Source organism: Thermobia domestica, chromosome 16 (assembly GCF_964235325.1).
Source record: "Thermobia domestica chromosome 16, izTheDome1.hap1.1, whole genome shotgun sequence".
Lineage (NCBI taxonomy): Eukaryota > Metazoa > Arthropoda > Insecta > Zygentoma > Lepismatidae > Thermobia > Thermobia domestica.
Window position 1 is genome coordinate 92,535,871 of NC_137469.1, and position 17,862 is coordinate 92,553,732.

A 17,862-nucleotide genomic window follows, 5' to 3' on the forward strand; every position below is an offset into this window, starting at 1 on the left:
TTCCCTCGACTGTTCTCGCAATCACTCGCGCTCGCGGTCACTTGAGCTCGCGCTCACCTCTCTCGACTGGGTTCACTCGGGCTTGCATTCGGGTCAAGATATTAGGTTGAGAACCACTGCCACAGACTTTACAATTTTTATAGACATCCTTAGGAAAGAGGAGTCAGGGACAATTACAGCATAAGTCCCGTAAGTTTGACAACCCAAATGGCTTTACTGTGTTCAGGTGTCATAATTGACAGGCACTTTTCCTAGTTAAATCGATATAAGGACGAAAACCGCGCAAGGACAAAAAAAGCGTAAGCAAATACCGCGTGAACAAAAACCGCGCATGGACGAAAACCGCGCATGCAAATACCGCGTGGACAAAAACCGCGCAAGGACAAAAACCGCGCATGCAAATACCGCGTAAGCGAAAACAGCCCATGAAAAAAACCACAGATGAACATTTTGTACTAGGCTCGCTCGCGATCGAGCTCACTTTTTTTCAACTGGGCTCGCGCTGACTGGGGCTCGAGATCACTTACCTCAATTGGGCTCCCGCCTTTGACCACTTTCCTCGACTGTATTCAAAATCACTCGTGCTCGCGGTCAATGTGGCTCGCGCTCACCTCTCTTGACTGGGCTCGTACTTACTCGGACTTGCACTTACACGAGCGGGTCAAGATAGGAATTAGGTTGAGAACCACTGGTACAGACTGTTCACAATTTTTATAGAAACGCTTAGCAAGAGGAGTCAGGAACAATTACAGCAGAAAAATAAAGAATTTTTGTTTTATTTATTTAAAGAAAAAAGAAAACTTAATATATTCTGTTTATCCAGTATATTAAAGCATTTACTTAAAAATACATAACCATATTAAATTAAAAATAACAGTATACAAAATATTAAGTGAATAAAGTAAAAGAATAAGGAAAAGTAAACTACTACAGAAATCAACAAGTCAAATTTCTTACTTGTAAGTTTTATTAATTCTCCAAAGGAAATCGGACTTCCTAGATTCCCTTTATTAATAGTTTAACGTACCTGGTATTCAGAGATGACAGGACCTCGAACTTCCGGAAGTAATGTCTATCTTCTGGTGTCGGGCAGATTAATTCAGTGCACTTATTTCTATATTGCGAAAATTTTTGAACTTCTTGTGTAAAGAATAAAGAAAAGATAGAAAATGGCTCACATAATCAACATCTTGTATGTGAGCCTGATTCTAGTATTTTATTTTCTTACCGCAACATATAAGGTTTATAATTCTAACTTTTAGTTAACGATAGTTTTTTAAAAATACTTTTGGATTATTTTAACCACTGTAAAATTAACCTTTTATATACTTTAAAATTACTTTCTTCTTTGATTCGGAGTGGGAGTTCATTATAAATCATCTGAGCTCTGTAATATGTTTGATATTGAGTTATAGATTTACTCGTTGCTTTAATTTTTAAATTTTTGTTTGTCATATTTCTGGTTATGTACATGTTGTATTCCGTCCCATTAGTTTCTATTCTTTTTAACATATGTTAATACGTTCTGCGAATATAATTTTGAAAGTGGTAATACTGAAAATTGGTCATAGAGTCTATCTAGTCTAGGGTTGCCAGATTTTGTAAACGAAAAACCGGGACACCATTCTCAGGCTATACAGGGTGATTCACGAAATCCGTAAAAATAATACCAAAGTGCATATGCTGAATTCGTATGGCGATGTTTCTGACCTCAGGAACGCCTCAGTAATTCCTCTATGGGGGAACAAATTCAAAATTTTAAATGGAAACAGGGATTTATTTTGCCTCCATTGAAAGAATCACTAAATGAACAACTTTGAGAGGAAACACTTTGTCATGTCTCTTTCTGTTTGAGAGCTACACGAGCACATTAATACTTCAATGCGAGGATAGTAAATAATTGAAACTAAAGCGAAATAAGGAAGTGGACATGAGGAAACAAACGGTGTTATTTTCGGAAACAGTAGTTTCTCGTGAATACCTCTATTGAGGGCGGCCAACTTCAAAATGTCAGATAGAAACAGGAGGTCGATTTTGCTTGCGTTGAAAAAAACACTAAATATTGGACACTTTCATAAGAATATTTCGTGATAGTTGGTACAGTATGGATACTACAGAAGCTGAGTTGTTGGAGGAAAATACGAAGAGATACGATTTACGACGCCACGTTGGGGTGAATTTTGTTACTTCATATTGCAAAATATCTTGAGAAACAAGCATCGGACGAAAAAAAAACTGTAGGAAATAAAAAAGTTAATATTTTGCAGGGAGAAATTTACGTATGCTAAAATTAACCTCTGCTTCTCCACTTAGGGGCGAAACTGAAAACTGATATATGAACTCCATTATTTTAATTGCAGATTCGGGTTCTAAGGGGAAAATACGTAAATTTTATCCGAAACAGTTTTTCGAACTCTGATAGGTGGTGGTGTAATCAGTTAAATATAGGTTCACTAAGGTATCTTCAATTAAGTTTGATAGATAGGAGTTTAGTCAGCACCGAGGCTACATAAAATGCATATGGACCATTTAACGTGGAATTCGAACCACTGTAATAGGTTAAAATCAGGGCTAGATTAACCTATCTCCGTATTGATGCGCACGAGACGAGTCGAGATAGGGTTTTCCTGACAAAACTCGAGTCGAGACACGGCTCTTCCAATAGAAAAATATACATTTTTCGATTCGAGACATCACTTTTACAGCACATTTTTGAGACGAGACAGCCACAAATCTTGTCTCGTGCACATCCATACCTATCTGGAGGTCTGGAGCTAGAAAAAATAGGTAGGCCCTGCCGGCTTCACTCTGTGAAAGTACACTCATGTCCAAAATGATTGTCGCATATCTATAACTGTCTTCTTGTAAGAATGAAATTTGATAATGATTTTGTAGAGCACTTTTAATACTGATACTATTGTATAATCGGGAAATGTATATTTGTGGTAAATTTCATAAGAAAAGAATTATAAATACGAAAATTAGAATGAGTAAAACAAAATGTTGCTAAATAGACAAGAAAGTATTACTTTCGTTTTATCGTTCTTATTTACTGCTCTTTTGACATGAAATTTGTCACATACATGTCTTTTCCGATTGTAAGAAATACCGGGCGAATTCGTTATCAAATTATATTCCTACAAAACATTTATAGACATTCGACATAATTTTGGACATGAGTGTACAGTAGGGAAGTTGACGGAATATGCTTCATATTTTTGGTCATATTTTATTTTACGATGATGATTGTATCTTCATGATTCTTTCAGGATAGCCAGTTGAAATTTTGATCAGAGTGGAAGCACCTGTCCACCTGTTGGTCTGAGGCTATAGTCCCTTAAGCCTTCGTTAATCCGACTCTGGTTCAAATGTCAATATTTTCACACCCAGAATCGTATATTTTGTATGTAGATATGACCTTATTTGCAAATTGCAAATTTTATTTAAAATAAATTTTATTTATAATTATATAATATAAAAACAACAACATAATACACGTTGCACTGTAATTTAAGTAAAACATAAAACTATCATTTTTGGTATGCAAAAATAGCCGCCCCCCAAAAATGGCTCTGTCTCTCCTTTGCTCCCTAAGAAATTAAAGTTGGCGTCGTCATTGTTGTAAAATTGTGCCTCAGAAGACAGCAGACAGGACGAAATAGTTTAAATGCGGCTAACAAACAGCGACTGAGAGCAGTAGGTATTTCCATTGTTTACTAAAGTTCCAGCAATGAAACGGTTCTTCGCTGGCAATTGAAGTATAAAATAACTAGTAGTTAAAGCCTGTCACCAGAAAAAATACATTCTTTTTTCTATTGAAAGTAATATTCAAGAAATTATTGCCATAACATATGATCCCTCTTGAATATTTTTAAAAGTCCATTTTTCCCCTCTGGAAGCTCGATAACTTATAGTACGAAAGAATGGATGTGAATTTCAAACTCCTGGTTGTTTGATTAGTAAAATTAATTGGCTACACAAATCTTCCGAAAACCTTTCATTTTTAGCTGAGACATACTATTTCTTGTACGTTAATTTTTTTCAACCTAAAGAACCAAAACCGGAACAAACAGGCGTCCCGAAAGTCTTTTTCGGGACAGTTAATTCTATCATTGAAAACCGAGACTGTCCCGGAAAACCGGGACATCTGGCAAACGTAATCTAATCTACTGTCAAGTCCTTGTTTTAAACATATTCTTATAATATTATTTTCTTGAACCATCAAAGGTTTTAAACAGGGTGGATTGATTTAAATCAGTCGGATTTAAATCACGATTTAAATCAAGATTTAAATCACTTGATTTTTTAAATAAAAGTCGTTGATTTAAATCAAATTCCGAAATAAAATAATTTAAAATGAAAATAAGTAAAATTCCGTTTCTGTTCTGTTATTTTGGTTACAGAAGTTAATAATCATAATACAATGAGACTCAAATGTACAGTATGTACACCATAGTATGAAAACAAGTGTCATGCACAAGATGATTAGGGAAAATCCGGTTTTGAACGGGTAACGGAGCAATGCTGCTTTCTTCTCTTCGTAACAATGGGTTCGTGTTTTTAAATCGTTAACTATTCCAATGGGGAAATCACCATCGACATTTAAGACGGAAATTCTTTCGCATGCGCGTCTGCTCGTTTGTTCCCAGATAATAGGGCGTATTTAGAGGGGTCCTATCCACTCTCCGATTTTTTTTAAAGATTTATAACTTTAGGCGAAATTTATGCATTTCGTGCCTTAAGCTATTTCCAATTTTTTTAAAAATATGCCCCCTACCAAACTAACTTCATATCAGTAACTTTTGTGAAAAAAGTGAAATTTTGATAAACGTTGCTATACTTTTTCCTTAATGCTTAATATTTAAATTATATTACCTATCTTTATTCTATTGAAAATCGAATCTTCATTGCTCGATTAAAAAAAGTACCAATAAACTTTTTTGCTTCGTTTTATTTTTTTCAAAATTGAAGGCATTGTAGAACATGTTACATATGCTTTCACGCCTTTCTGCGTCGAGACATAGTATGTGATGACATCATAAATTTAAAAAGATATTTTTTTGTTATGCCTATTATTCTTATTTTTTGGCGGGTTTACATTTTACATTCAAAAAACTGAAATTTTACACAGTCGTTCAGTGGACTCCTTAGCATTTTTCAGATGTTTTCAGATCTCTGCTTGAAAACAGGGGGGTCTAGAGGGGAAAATGTAAAAAAAAATTAACAAAATAGCTTTCTCTGGTATTCAGATGGAGTCATATGAATGGTACCGTTTGAAAGGCTGTTCTATTCTGAAGAGAAGGGCGTACGAACCATGATCCTAGGATAAATAGGGATGTTTCGGGAAACTGTTACCTGAGATCCTGTTTTATATGGGAATCTAGGGTATTTGGGGGATATTATTTTTCGCGGGCTTACTTTTGCACCTAGAAGATTGAAATTTTGCACATTTATTCAATGTACCCCTTAGTATTTTTCAGTTTTTCAGATCTCTACCTTAAAACAGAGGGTTGGTCCTGAGGAGTAAAAAGTAAAAAAGGATATTTTTAACAGAAAATCTCTTTTTCGTGATTTTTCCGCCCCAGATACACGATGGAGACATTTGAATGGTACGATTGAAAATCTTTTATATTACACATCACGACCCTAGGATAAGTAGAGATGTCTGAGGATTTTTTTTTATTGCATGCGGGTTATCTGGGGCATTGTGGGGATGTTCTTAGCTCATTGTTAAATATTTTCCCCGCCCTTACTATTCAAGATAGCTTGGGATTTTATACACACATTTAGTACACCCCTTAGTATTTCCCAGTTGATTTTGAGATATGTGCGTTAACACAAGGGAGTCCAGAGGAGATCAAAATTTGAAAAAAAATCAGAAAGATCCCATTTTCTCTCAAAATTTCCCGCTTCAGGGACATGATAGGGAAATGTGAATGTTACCGTTTCAAAGGCTGTTCTATTCTGAAGAGAATGAGGTATGAACCATGATCCTAGGATAAAATAGGGATGATGATATAGCTGCTTATCCATAATTTTCCTTCTAAAAAAGCCCAAATTTAAAAGTGTTAAGAAACATTGTTTGGGATTAACAGAGGTTAACAATTCGGGATTAATTGAAAATTCAACTCTAATACTTTCACTTAAATGGCATAATTAGCATTCAATATTAATTCCTAATACTTTTTCTTCAGTCCGCCACTTGTAATTTACGTGAAGAAAGATTTGATTTAAATCAAAAAAATCGATTTAAATCAAAAAAATAACAAAAATAATTTTTAAAAAAAATCATGATTTTTTTCCACCCTGGTTTTAAATGAGTAGGGTAAGCAGCACCCCAAATTAATATACCATATATAAGTATACTATTTACAAGAGCATAATATACAGTACGTAATATTTTTATGCTTACAATGTATCATAATTGAACAAATTTATATAATAATTTTCATATAGAAGTATCTTAAGTTTGACAACCCAAATGTCTTTTCTGTGGTTCAGGTTGCATAATTGACAGGCATGCTTCCCAGTTAAGTATGTATAAGGACAAAAACAGCGCATGAACAAAAACCGCGCAAGCACAAAAACAGCGCAAGAACAAAAAAACCGCGCAAGGACAAAAACAGCGCATGCAAATAACGCGTGAGCGAAAGCAGCCCATGGACAAACACCGTTTTACACAAAGCTCGCCCGCGCTCGAGCTCATTCTTTCAACTGGGCTCGTACTCACTCGGGCTCGCGATCACTTACCTCAATTCGGTTCGCGATTCCGACCATTTCCCTCGACTGTTCTCGCAATATTTGGGCTTGCGCTCACCTCTCTCGACTGGGCTCACTATTCTTAACTGGGCTCGCGCTCACTCGAGCTTATGCTCACTTCTCTCAATGAGCTCGCACTCACTCGGGCTCGCGCTCATTTCCATCAGCATGGCTCGAGCTCGCGATCAGTTCCCTCAACTGGGCTCGTGATCATTTCCCCAAACTGGGCTCGCGCTCACACGAGGTCACACTCAATTCTCTTGAATGGGCTTGCGCTCACTAAACGTAAGTCAGGTCGAGTTCACTTGGACTCGCGCTCAGTTCTCTTAACTGAGCTTGCGCTCACTCAGGCTCACGCTAAATTCCCTCAACTGGGATCGCGCTCGGGATCACTTCTGTCACTTCTTTCGCGATCACTTCAGAAACTAGGCTCGCGCTCACCCGGGCTCGCATTCAATTTTCCCGAAGGGGCACGCCCTCAATAATCCTAAGTGACCCCGCGTTCACTCGGACTCGCGCTCAATTCTCTCAAATGAGCTTGTGCTCACTGAAGCTCGCTATCACTTCTCACAACAGGCCTCACACTCATTCAGTTTCGGATCCACTTCTCTCGACTGGACTCACGCTCACTCGGACTCGCGCTTCGCTCGGACTCACTCTAGTTCATGGTCAATTATTCAGAACAAGCCCGATTGAGCGTGAGTGCCGAGCTCACGAGCGTCGAGCTCGCTACTTTGGACCAGAGCCCTGCAAACCCAGGCCCGAAGACAACCCAGTCCGGCCCAGATGGATCTATATTCTCTTCCCGGCCCAGATGGATATATATTCTGTGCCCGGCCCGGCCAGAATGTCGAGCCGGGCACAAACGGGCCAGACCCTAAACTGGCCTGGCACAAACGAGCAGAGATCTAAACGGGCCGGGCGTAGAACAACTTGCCTTAGAACAACTAAGTCTGATAAGTCAATCCTTCAATATGCAATGGAAAATGAGAAATGTTTCGTCATAATATTGCAATGTCTATTTGTCTTTCTCGACTATGAAAATCGTGTGAAAGGTCACCCAAGGTTTGTTTTCTATATACCTATTCTGTCTGTCTATTTGTTATCTGTGCTTGCTCCGTCTAGCCATGTTTATTATACAATAATACAGCTCATGGAAGTAAAAGTCTTATACTACACTCATTAGTGCATTACGAGTAACAGAGAAGATATGTAAAACTGCTAACACACTATATGTAACACTAATACTACAACTACTACTGCTAATACTACTATTACTATTACGATCACGAATGCTAGTGCTAATTCCACTATTGCTGCCATTGCTACTATTACTACTACCACTACTGCTACTACCCATTACAATACTAATACGACAGCAAATACCACTACTGCTTTTACTAGTAATACGAAAACAAAACAATGAAAATGAAATCTTTGAGTTTTACGTCCCACAGTTATGCCGGCTAGGAGAAGGAGACGGTGATGATGAGAGATAAATGAAATGGTGGAATGAATAAATTGGGAGGAAACAGGAGAATGCCGAGAAAATCCTCCACACGGTGTTTGTCAACCACAAAGTTCACTTGGCGAGATCTGGGATCGAAACAGTGACCCCATGCACCAGAGGTGAACGCTCAACCACTGAGCAACCATTCCAGAACACCTAATCGACCCGGCGTCTTGTTGATTGATTTGATCATTATATTCTTTTATGTTTGTAGTATCATACTATAAAGAATACAGGAACATGTAACAACATTTGGAATTTGACTTGATAATTGAACATTAGTAAAAATTGCATTGATCTTATGAGCACGCCAGTTCACGATTTTGACCTCCGTGTTTTAATGGTAGAGCACCAAATTCTACTTAGTAGGTCAAGTACTTGACTTGATCATATGTACTTTAGGTAGCTACGGCTCAGGCCGTATGGATGATAATGGGATGAATTGGTGGAATGAATACAGGGGGAGGAATCGGAACTCACACGCACACGGTGTTTGTCCACATAGCACGAGCTGGGATTGATTCGATGATCTCTAGCACCAGGTGTGAGTGCTTTAGCTACTGAGCCACCGTTGTCCCTCGTAGATCAAGCATCGGTTCACATTCTACGCAGCCCTGCCATAATAACTAGCATTTCTCCGATTCTTTCTGTGCACAGAAGGTAAATTCGGTACCACCAGACATGTCAACTCTGACGCGAAGTCGTAGCAGTTGTAGTAGTATTAGGAGTGGTTTGTAGTAGTGTTAGTAGAAGTAGTAGTGGTAGAAGAAGTAGTAGTATTACAGTACTTTGCAGTCTTGAATAAAGAGTCAGTTTAACAAACACATTACGATTAACATAGGCTGACAACATTAGTTTTCGATCCGTCTTTCAGTGTTTGGGCCGGGCCGGCACGAAAATACATGTGCCCGGTTCGGCCCTATAGCATTTCTGTCCGGCCCGGTCCAGTTTGATATTACTTGAAACAATTTGCTATTTCCTGAAACGGGCAGGGCCGGGCCGGGTAATTCGCCGGGCCAAATGGGCGCGCTCGGCCCCTGTAGGGCTCTGCTTGTATGTGCAGATGTAGTGTGCAGTGCTTCTAACCATCTACCAATGTCTCATTGTTTCCGCCCCAAACTGAATTGCTGCTGTCCTGCGAACCAAAGGTAGACACAGGAAATATTAAGTAGGTGGTCATAATGTTCTGGCTAGCCAGTATCGATTCGTAGATGGTTGATTTTTTTATAATCTTGAGCATTGAAAGGCAAGAAAGTCACAATGTTGATATTGACAAAGTAATCAACGAATACCTCTTCCAAATGGTTTGTCGCTTTGGAAAATTGTGAGCAGATTCCAGAAATTTTGATGGCTTTTGATATATTACTTGTGAACATTTTATTCTAATTTATTTAGGAAAAATCTGTTTCTGTTGATATTTTCTTAGTACAATGTATAATTGCTTAATAATAATAATTATACGCAATTTTTTTCATAATATGAACAAGTAGTGACTGACTAGATGGAACATCATAAGTCAAAACTGTATTTTCTATAAATTTTCGGTGCCTTCATGAACTTGGAAGGAGAGTCCCTTTTAATATTTTAGCTGGGAGGTCCATGCGCCCTTAGTTAGGCTACTGTAAATATGTAAAAAAAATCATTAACATACGTTAAAATATGTGAACATATTTTCAAGTGTATTTTATTTCTGCGTTATGTACTCAATGATATATATATATATATATATATATATATATATATATATATATATATATATATATATATATGTTTCATTTATTTATGTTCCAGTTGCTTATTCTAGGTTGCTCTGAAAAAATTATGCATAACTGCAAAATATACTAACTTATATTATTATACTAACTTGCCACAGACAGTTCAAATTTTCACAAGGAACAAATGAAAATGTATTCCAAGAAAAGAGAAATCACATAATAATAATAATAATAATAATAATAATAATAATAATAATAATAATAAAACCCTCAGTTACTGCCCTGAGGAATTTATCTAAGAAATGGGAAGGTATCTACCCTGGACTCAACAACGCATCATCCCAGCATTTGCCTTAAATAAAACCAAGGATAATCAGGGAAAAAAACATCAGTTAAGACGACATAAAATGATATTTCATTGCAAAGTTGTGCAGAATTTTTATATATCGAACTCTAACTTTTTGTTTCTGCCTTAAATAAAGATGCAAAATGAAATTTCAATAGGTATAAATTATTAGAAAGGCATATTGTTTCCCTTCTGTTGTCCTTTTATTTGGAGTCTCGTAGTTAGTTAATCAGAAATTATGTAGGTGCGTCAGCAAAATGTAAAAATATGTACAGTAGACGGAAAATATGTAACAGACTTCAAAATATGTAAAAATATGTAACTTGATTTTGATTTATAAGGCTCCTCACATAGTAATTTTCCAGCATTTCTGATTTTCACCAACGTACATACAAAGAAAAAATGTAAGAACATAAAAATCCGTGGCTTAGTTATAAGTAGGGCCCGGATAATTATTTAATTACATATTTTTGTAGGGGTTATATTTTATACCAAATCAGGGTAATAATGTCATTTGTGATCCATAGTGCCTAAAAACACCCATTTGAAAGTACATATATTTACATATTTTACATTTATGCACATATAATTACATATTTTACTCATGAGCACATAATTTTACATATTTCTTGGTATTTTCATGTTTTATAGGAATTTTTCGTACAAAAACTGTTCAACAATAGACTTTGAAAAGAAGAAAACACTTAATTTTTATTTATTTATTTATTTATTGTTTCACTGGGTTTCATCCCTTTAAAATAGTATTGAAGCGTAGTTTGGCGGATTGGTAGAGAGAGTTGGACACATGATTTGATTAGCAATCGTACACTCTCGGTCGCAGTAGTAGCGCTCACATCCTTACGTGAGATTAATAATTCAATCGAATTACTATCGCGACACGGCTTTACAATTGCCTATCGTGTTTTTGTCGCAAACTCGCCCCACTAATATTTTCCTTCAGCGAAAAATATTAAATAAGATGGGGAAGTTTGCATTCACGCAATTGATAACACTGAACTCTTGATTTACAAAAGTGAAGCGCCTGCCGCCACAACGCATGACGTAGGGAAAGTGTGAGCTTTTTATATCGAATATTTCATCTCCTGTGCTGTCAGCAAATCCTGTTTCCAAGATGCCAAAGGACAAAACCCCGTTTTCAATAAGACTTAAGCATTTCACGGAAGAGTTTGAGCATTTTTCCACAGATGGAAAAGTGCTTTATTGCCAGGTTTGTGAGAAGGGTGTCTCATGCGCTCAACATTCCCAAGTTGTGCAACACATATCCACATCATGCCATCAGACCCGAGCTTCAAAACCTAAACCACAAAAGTAGTTACTAGTAACTGAATCTCAAGCTCAAAGTAGTCCAGGGCCACGGAAGTCTCAGTATTCAAGTGATCTGTGCCGTGCTAAGGTATGTACTGATACCCCTATTTTGAAATTAAACAATACAGTACTTCGTGAATTTCTGCAACAATACACACACGAAACAGTTCCAGATGAATCTACAATCAGAAAGCATTACGTGCCTGATTTATATGTGGAAACAATGAACTCGATTCGTGGGGAAAGCGATGATGGTCCTATTTGGGTGTCAATTGACGAAACAACTGATGAAGAGGGTCGACATGTTGGTAATGTTGTAATAGGTTTGTTGAAAGATAATGAAGTCAGCAAGCCTATCCTGTTAACTAGTGATTTGTTGCTGCGATGCAACCATCATGCCATTGCAAAAGTCTTTAGTGAGGCTATTGGACTTTTGTGGCCTGATGGTATCAAGCATAACAATGTCTTCCTTCTAGTGACTGATGCAGCACCGTACGTGTGCAAATCTGCAGAAGCTTTGCAAGTATTGTATCCGAAGCTGTTACATCTAACTTGTCTTGCCCACGCATTTCATCGTGTTGCAAAATTTGTTCGTTCTAGATTTTCACAAGTGGATGTATTAATTTCAAATACAAAGAAGGTATTTTTGAAGGCTCCCAGTAGAGTTGAGAAATTTAAAGAACTGTTCCCTGAACTACCTCTTCCTCCTCAGCCGGTACTAACGAGGTGGGGAAGTTGGATTGATGCTGTGTGTTACTATGTTACGAACTTTCATGCAGTGAAACAAGTGTTACATTTTGATTCTGAAGATGCATCTTCCATAGAAATAGCGAAACGAATGTTTGATGACGGGAAGTTGAAGCATGATATTTCCTACATTCAGAGCAATTTTTATGTCTCAGTAGTACTATTTAATCCTTGGAGAAATCATGATCTAGCCTTTCAGACAATCTTGAAATTGTTCGCTCAACAGTTGCTTCTCTGGTAGCTGTGAAAGGACCGGTTGGGGATGCAGTGAATAAGAAAATAGCTTTCGTTTTGGAGAATAATCCAGGCTATAAGACAATCTATGCTATTAGTGGAGTGTTAAGTGAACCTAAATCTATGTCGTGGCTATTGAATACACACCGTCTGATTTGTGCAAGTTTAAGTATGCACCAATTAATTCGTGAAATGTTGAATGATCGTTCAGTCAATACAAAGCTCTGTTGCGTGATAACAGGGAGGTTTTATGTTTGAAAATTTGAAACACATTTTCGTTCTTTACTGTTACGGAGATCGACTGTTGAAATAGTGAAAATATTAATTGAGAATGTTTTGTTCTTCACGATATTTTTTACTAAAATGTTTTGAGTGTGTAATGTACGGGAAGGTTCTATAACGCTGGACGCCCATTAGATGTACGATGGCATAAACAAAGTTTTCGTAAACATTCCTTCCTAAATAGTGTTAATTAAGATTAATTAGAGATAGAGAGGTTAGGCTATGTTTGGGTTGGTTACTATCTGTTGTACAGGTAGGCGGACCAGTGTTCTAGAATTCTCCCGTAATGTACAGTTGAACGACCTTTGGATGATTTCTGAAAGTATACATATGCAACAAGACTTTGTGTGAAGTGAAACGACCATTTAGTGCATAGAAACTCTTTTATACGCGATAACAAGATAAGTTTTCTGACTGAAAATTTGAAACTTATTCTGTTTCTTAATGTTGCGGAGATCATGCTGGAAAAGTAACAGGTAGTAAACATTGTAATTGAATAAATATTGTATTTACCACATTAAATGTAGAAAACGTAATAGAAAATGCTGGTATTTTCATTTTACATATTTTGCTCTTTTGGAAGGGTTTTATTACATATTATTGAGATTTTATGTACATATATATGTACATATTTTCATTGTTTTTAGTACATAATTATCCGGGCCCTAGTTATAAGCTATTCTTAAACTCGTGAATCTGTTTTACTTCAAACAGAAATTCGGTCCTCATCTAAAGTACGTTTGTTTTTACTTTGCACGCTTCCCGCCTAAAGGATTTATCTGTCTGCAATGCCTTGTTGCCACGCTAGGGTTGAGTTAGGAGTTACAATACGCTAGGAAACAGCAAAACGCCACTCCTCTCACAAATCACGGTAACACATTTCTCCGATTTTGGTAACTAAACATTCCAAATACACATGGCCGAATTAACCCATCTGGAGGCCCGGGGCTAAAAAAAATATGTGACCCCTGCTGACGTTGCCAAATACATACATTTCAGTGAAAGTACAGTAGAAAGTTAAGGGAATATTTTCATATTTGTGGTCATATTTTATCTTCTGATGATGGTTGTATATTGTATAATTCTCGATCTGATGATGATTGTATCTTGATCAGAGTGGAGGCTCGGGGCTACAGACAGCCTCTCTAAGACCCCCATTAATCATACCCTCCAAATACGCACCAAATAGCAATGACTTCATTTGACGGGCTGGCTGAAAACTAACGTCACCTATACGAAAAAAATCAATAAGACGTCAATTGGATTAAAACGTTCACGTGAGTGCTAGCAGGAAATACTTTATAAGCCAATCAAGTGCATTGGCGGGAAGTGTGTCAAACGCACTCTAAACTCCTTCTGCCATTGTCCTACCTTTCAGCATCTGTGCATATTATGGCAATGCACTGTTTTCGTCCACGCGGTATTTGCATGCGCTGTTTTTGCCTTGCGCGGTTTTTGTTACTGCGCTGTTTTTATTCACACGGTATTTGCATGCGCTGTTTTTGTCTTGCGCGGTTTTTGTCCACGCGGTATTTGCATGCGCGGTTTTTGTCCTTGCGCAGTTTTTGTCCACGCGGTATTTGCATGCGCGGTTTTTGTTCACGCGGTATTTGCTTGCGCTGTATTGGTCCTTGCGCGGTTTTTGTCCACGCGGTATTTGCATGCGCGGTTTTTGCCCTTGCGCGGTTTTTATCCTTGCGCGGTTTTTGTCCACGCGGTATTTGTATGCGCGGTTTTTGTCCTTGCGCGGTTTTTGTCCTTACGCGGTTTTTGTCCACGCGGTATTTGCTGCGCTGTTTTTGTCCATCGCTGTTATTGTTTGCGCGGTATTGACCTAGAACCGAAATAAATATTTTGTATTTTGTTTGTTATGCCTGAGCATTGTGCTCGAAAGCAAGTTCTTGCTTACTTACGCTGACCAAGCTAGGTGAGGATATAAAGCCAGTAAAATACATGAAGAGTGGTCAGTCCGCTTCCCCTTTAGCTAGCTCACAATGATCGAATCAAGTTGCTAAATTAAGAGCTGGAGTACAGAACATACAAGTTTAGAAAAACTATAATTATTGTGACTTCATTACTCAGGTAGCCAGTTGTACATATATACGTCAATTGATATTCGTACGATATAAGGAACTCTGATTTCCAGTAGAGTAAGGGAGTCAGAGCAGTAAAAGAAGAGAATTAAAATAATGAAAATTTATAGTTTGAAAATACAGTAAACTCCCGACTATCGCCCTAATGTGGCGGAAGGGCAGGCAGGATAACAAAAAAGTCGGATGAGTTGGATTTCTATAATTCTCACTCCTTACCCCATTCGTACCATTAAAAATGCACTTTTTATATCGAAACCTGCTATTTATTCATATTTTCTGACCTCGAAATACAGAACAGCACTTTATAAATGTTTGTTATGTTCTGTACTGTAAACACTGTACATTATGTATACATGTCATTTTAATTTAAATTTTAAAAAAAAGCACTAACGCAAAACGTAGGTCTAAATATTAAAAGAGAAACTTATTTTATTGTTCAATCATAAGAGAAAATAGTGCTTACAGTTCTTAGTGTTTCAACAAGTTCTTGACGGACGGCTCCTTCTTCTTGGCAAAATCGCGTTTCTGTGAAGGTGTTAAAAGTCAAGTAGATGTTCAAACAAATCCTCAATTTATTACGGAGATTTTTTTAAAAAACTAGGCCGGAGAGTCGAAAGTCTACTATAATAATCAGTGAGTGAAAATGAATCAATATTAAAGAGGGCTAATCAGAAATTGTCTTTCCTACCGGTTAGGATTCGACAAAAATTTTGCACAGATTCTGGAAAACAAAATTGCCCGGGGAAGGGACGGGAGAGATAAATCGCAACTCAGCTAATTTAACAGAATTATACTCCGTAAGTTATTTGAACCATTTTTACTTTGAAACAATTAAACAAGTGGAAAAAATGTCAAATTCCAGGTGTTAACCATTTTTTTTTCTTTTCTTTTCATGATGGCTTTCCATTTAAGCATCGAAGAGACAAACTTTTACAGAACAAATAATGTGTCCAGCTTGTTTATATTTTAAAAAGGACAGAATAAACTTATTCCCGTGAAATAAAATATTTAAATTGAATATTTTAAGTAATAAAAAATATTTAAATTGAACCTCGTATGCTAACGGACAGCACTTATAGCGTTTGATAGAGTCGCTGAGAGTTCCCATTGAACGATTTTAACAAATGAGAGGGCTGCAGTGTTGCCAGACAATGAACTATAGTTCTCACCTGGTCATGCTGTAGCGCGTCTGCTTATCTACATCCCTTTATCACATGGCAACATCGCTTACAACCTTCGTTTCATTCAGCTAGCCCGCACTTCATCAATGTTATTGCACGCAGTATATTAAATAACCAGAAAACATATAATTCCTTTTTTTTTCAATGAAAGAATTGGAAGTAAAGAACCTTCAAAGGATAGGTGAATAAATAATCTTTTAAACAACGACATGTTAATGTTAAGTTTTGTCGTAACACGTGGAAGTTTTATGATCTTACCTGATTCAAAGTTTGTTTGGAAAATTGTTTGTCAGTGTAACTCATGGATTTGTTGGGGAATTCTTCAAACGAGCATGATTGGTTGGAGGCAGCTGAAACAAGAGAATTAATTAACACATACATGAATCTAGTTATATGTAAACCAATGATTTTTTTTAAAAAAAAATCAGCTATACAAAGGTATATAAAAATGATGTAGCTTGCTGCGATAAGACAAAATCAATTTTGATATCATTAACATATGCGTTTTAATATAATTTCCTTTCAAGGGTTGCATAAGTTTTAACAATATAACTATAATATCTAAAATATTTTTTTTTTTTTAAAAAAAAGCGATGTAAATAGTGGCGTGACGTGGCGTAGTTATCATACAGCGTTAATTTTTACATTTACAAAAGACATCCGCTCTTTTGAATTTCTCAAAAACTACACATAAGAATTTACACTCATGCACGTGGTTTTCTTCAGCTCAATGAGATATATAGATTGATGCATGTCTCATCTTGAACTGTTTTTTTTCGTCGAACACTTATAATACTGTAGATTTTTTTTATGAATACTAAAAAATTGTTACGACATTGTTTGATACGAAATTGTATTAATATGTCTGTAATCAGTAGTGCCAGGTTCTTCCACACAAAATCCCCTTCAATGTATGTCAGGTATTTCCGACATTCAGTGTTAAAGAAAGGAAGAAAAAAGTCAAGTGGTATGTTATCAAATTACCAACATGAATATATATATATATATATATATATATATATATATATATATATATATATATATATATATATATATATATATATATATATATATATTAGGAAATAAATAATTCTTTTAGAAGCACAATTCTGCCTGTAATATGAAGATAGTGTACGAATGAAATATGACGAGATGAATCGTGAAATAATGACCCATTATAACTAACTTCAACAATCTATAATCTATTTTTATAATTTACCTTTACGTCAAACATTGTTTATTTCTCATCCTGAATCACTCTGACAGTGGTATATAACGGTAATAAGGCAAATCTTTCTGCGTCTTGAAGGATGCTTTTTAAAGAAAGGTCAAAGGTCCTTGAGGATAATGGTTCATTATTCATGCCTCTCAGACAAGAGACCAGCATCAGTATTACTAAAAACGTCTTCTAGGTAACCAAAAGTAAAAATTTTCGATTCTCAAAGACATTCAAGTCAATTATATATTCAAGTGCACCACAACCGAAAACATCCTTTCATTTCAGTCGTTTGGCTAAAATATTCCCTCAAACTTCTTCACGTAAAAAAGAAAATCCCTACGCTGTGGGATTTATCCCTCAACCTTGTAATTCTGTACTAGAAGGAATAGAATGTAAAAGAAGAAGTGAAACCACTGATGGATGATATAAAAGGGAGTAAATCATACGCCA

At 36.6% G+C, this 17,862-nt stretch overlaps 1 protein-coding gene across 2 annotated transcripts in view; it reads right to left on the bottom strand.

Annotated features, from left to right (window-relative positions):
• The window catches only part of LOC145673240 (uncharacterized), a 129,508-nt gene that overhangs the window by 26,079 nt on the left and 85,567 nt on the right, over positions 1-17,862 (bottom strand). For both annotated transcript variants that reach the window (XM_081742746.1, XM_081742745.1), the window contains exon 6: positions 16,452-16,543. In XM_081742746.1, coding sequence (XP_081598872.1) covers positions 16,452-16,543 — 92 coding nt within the window. The remainder of the gene's footprint in view (positions 1-16,451; positions 16,544-17,862) is intronic.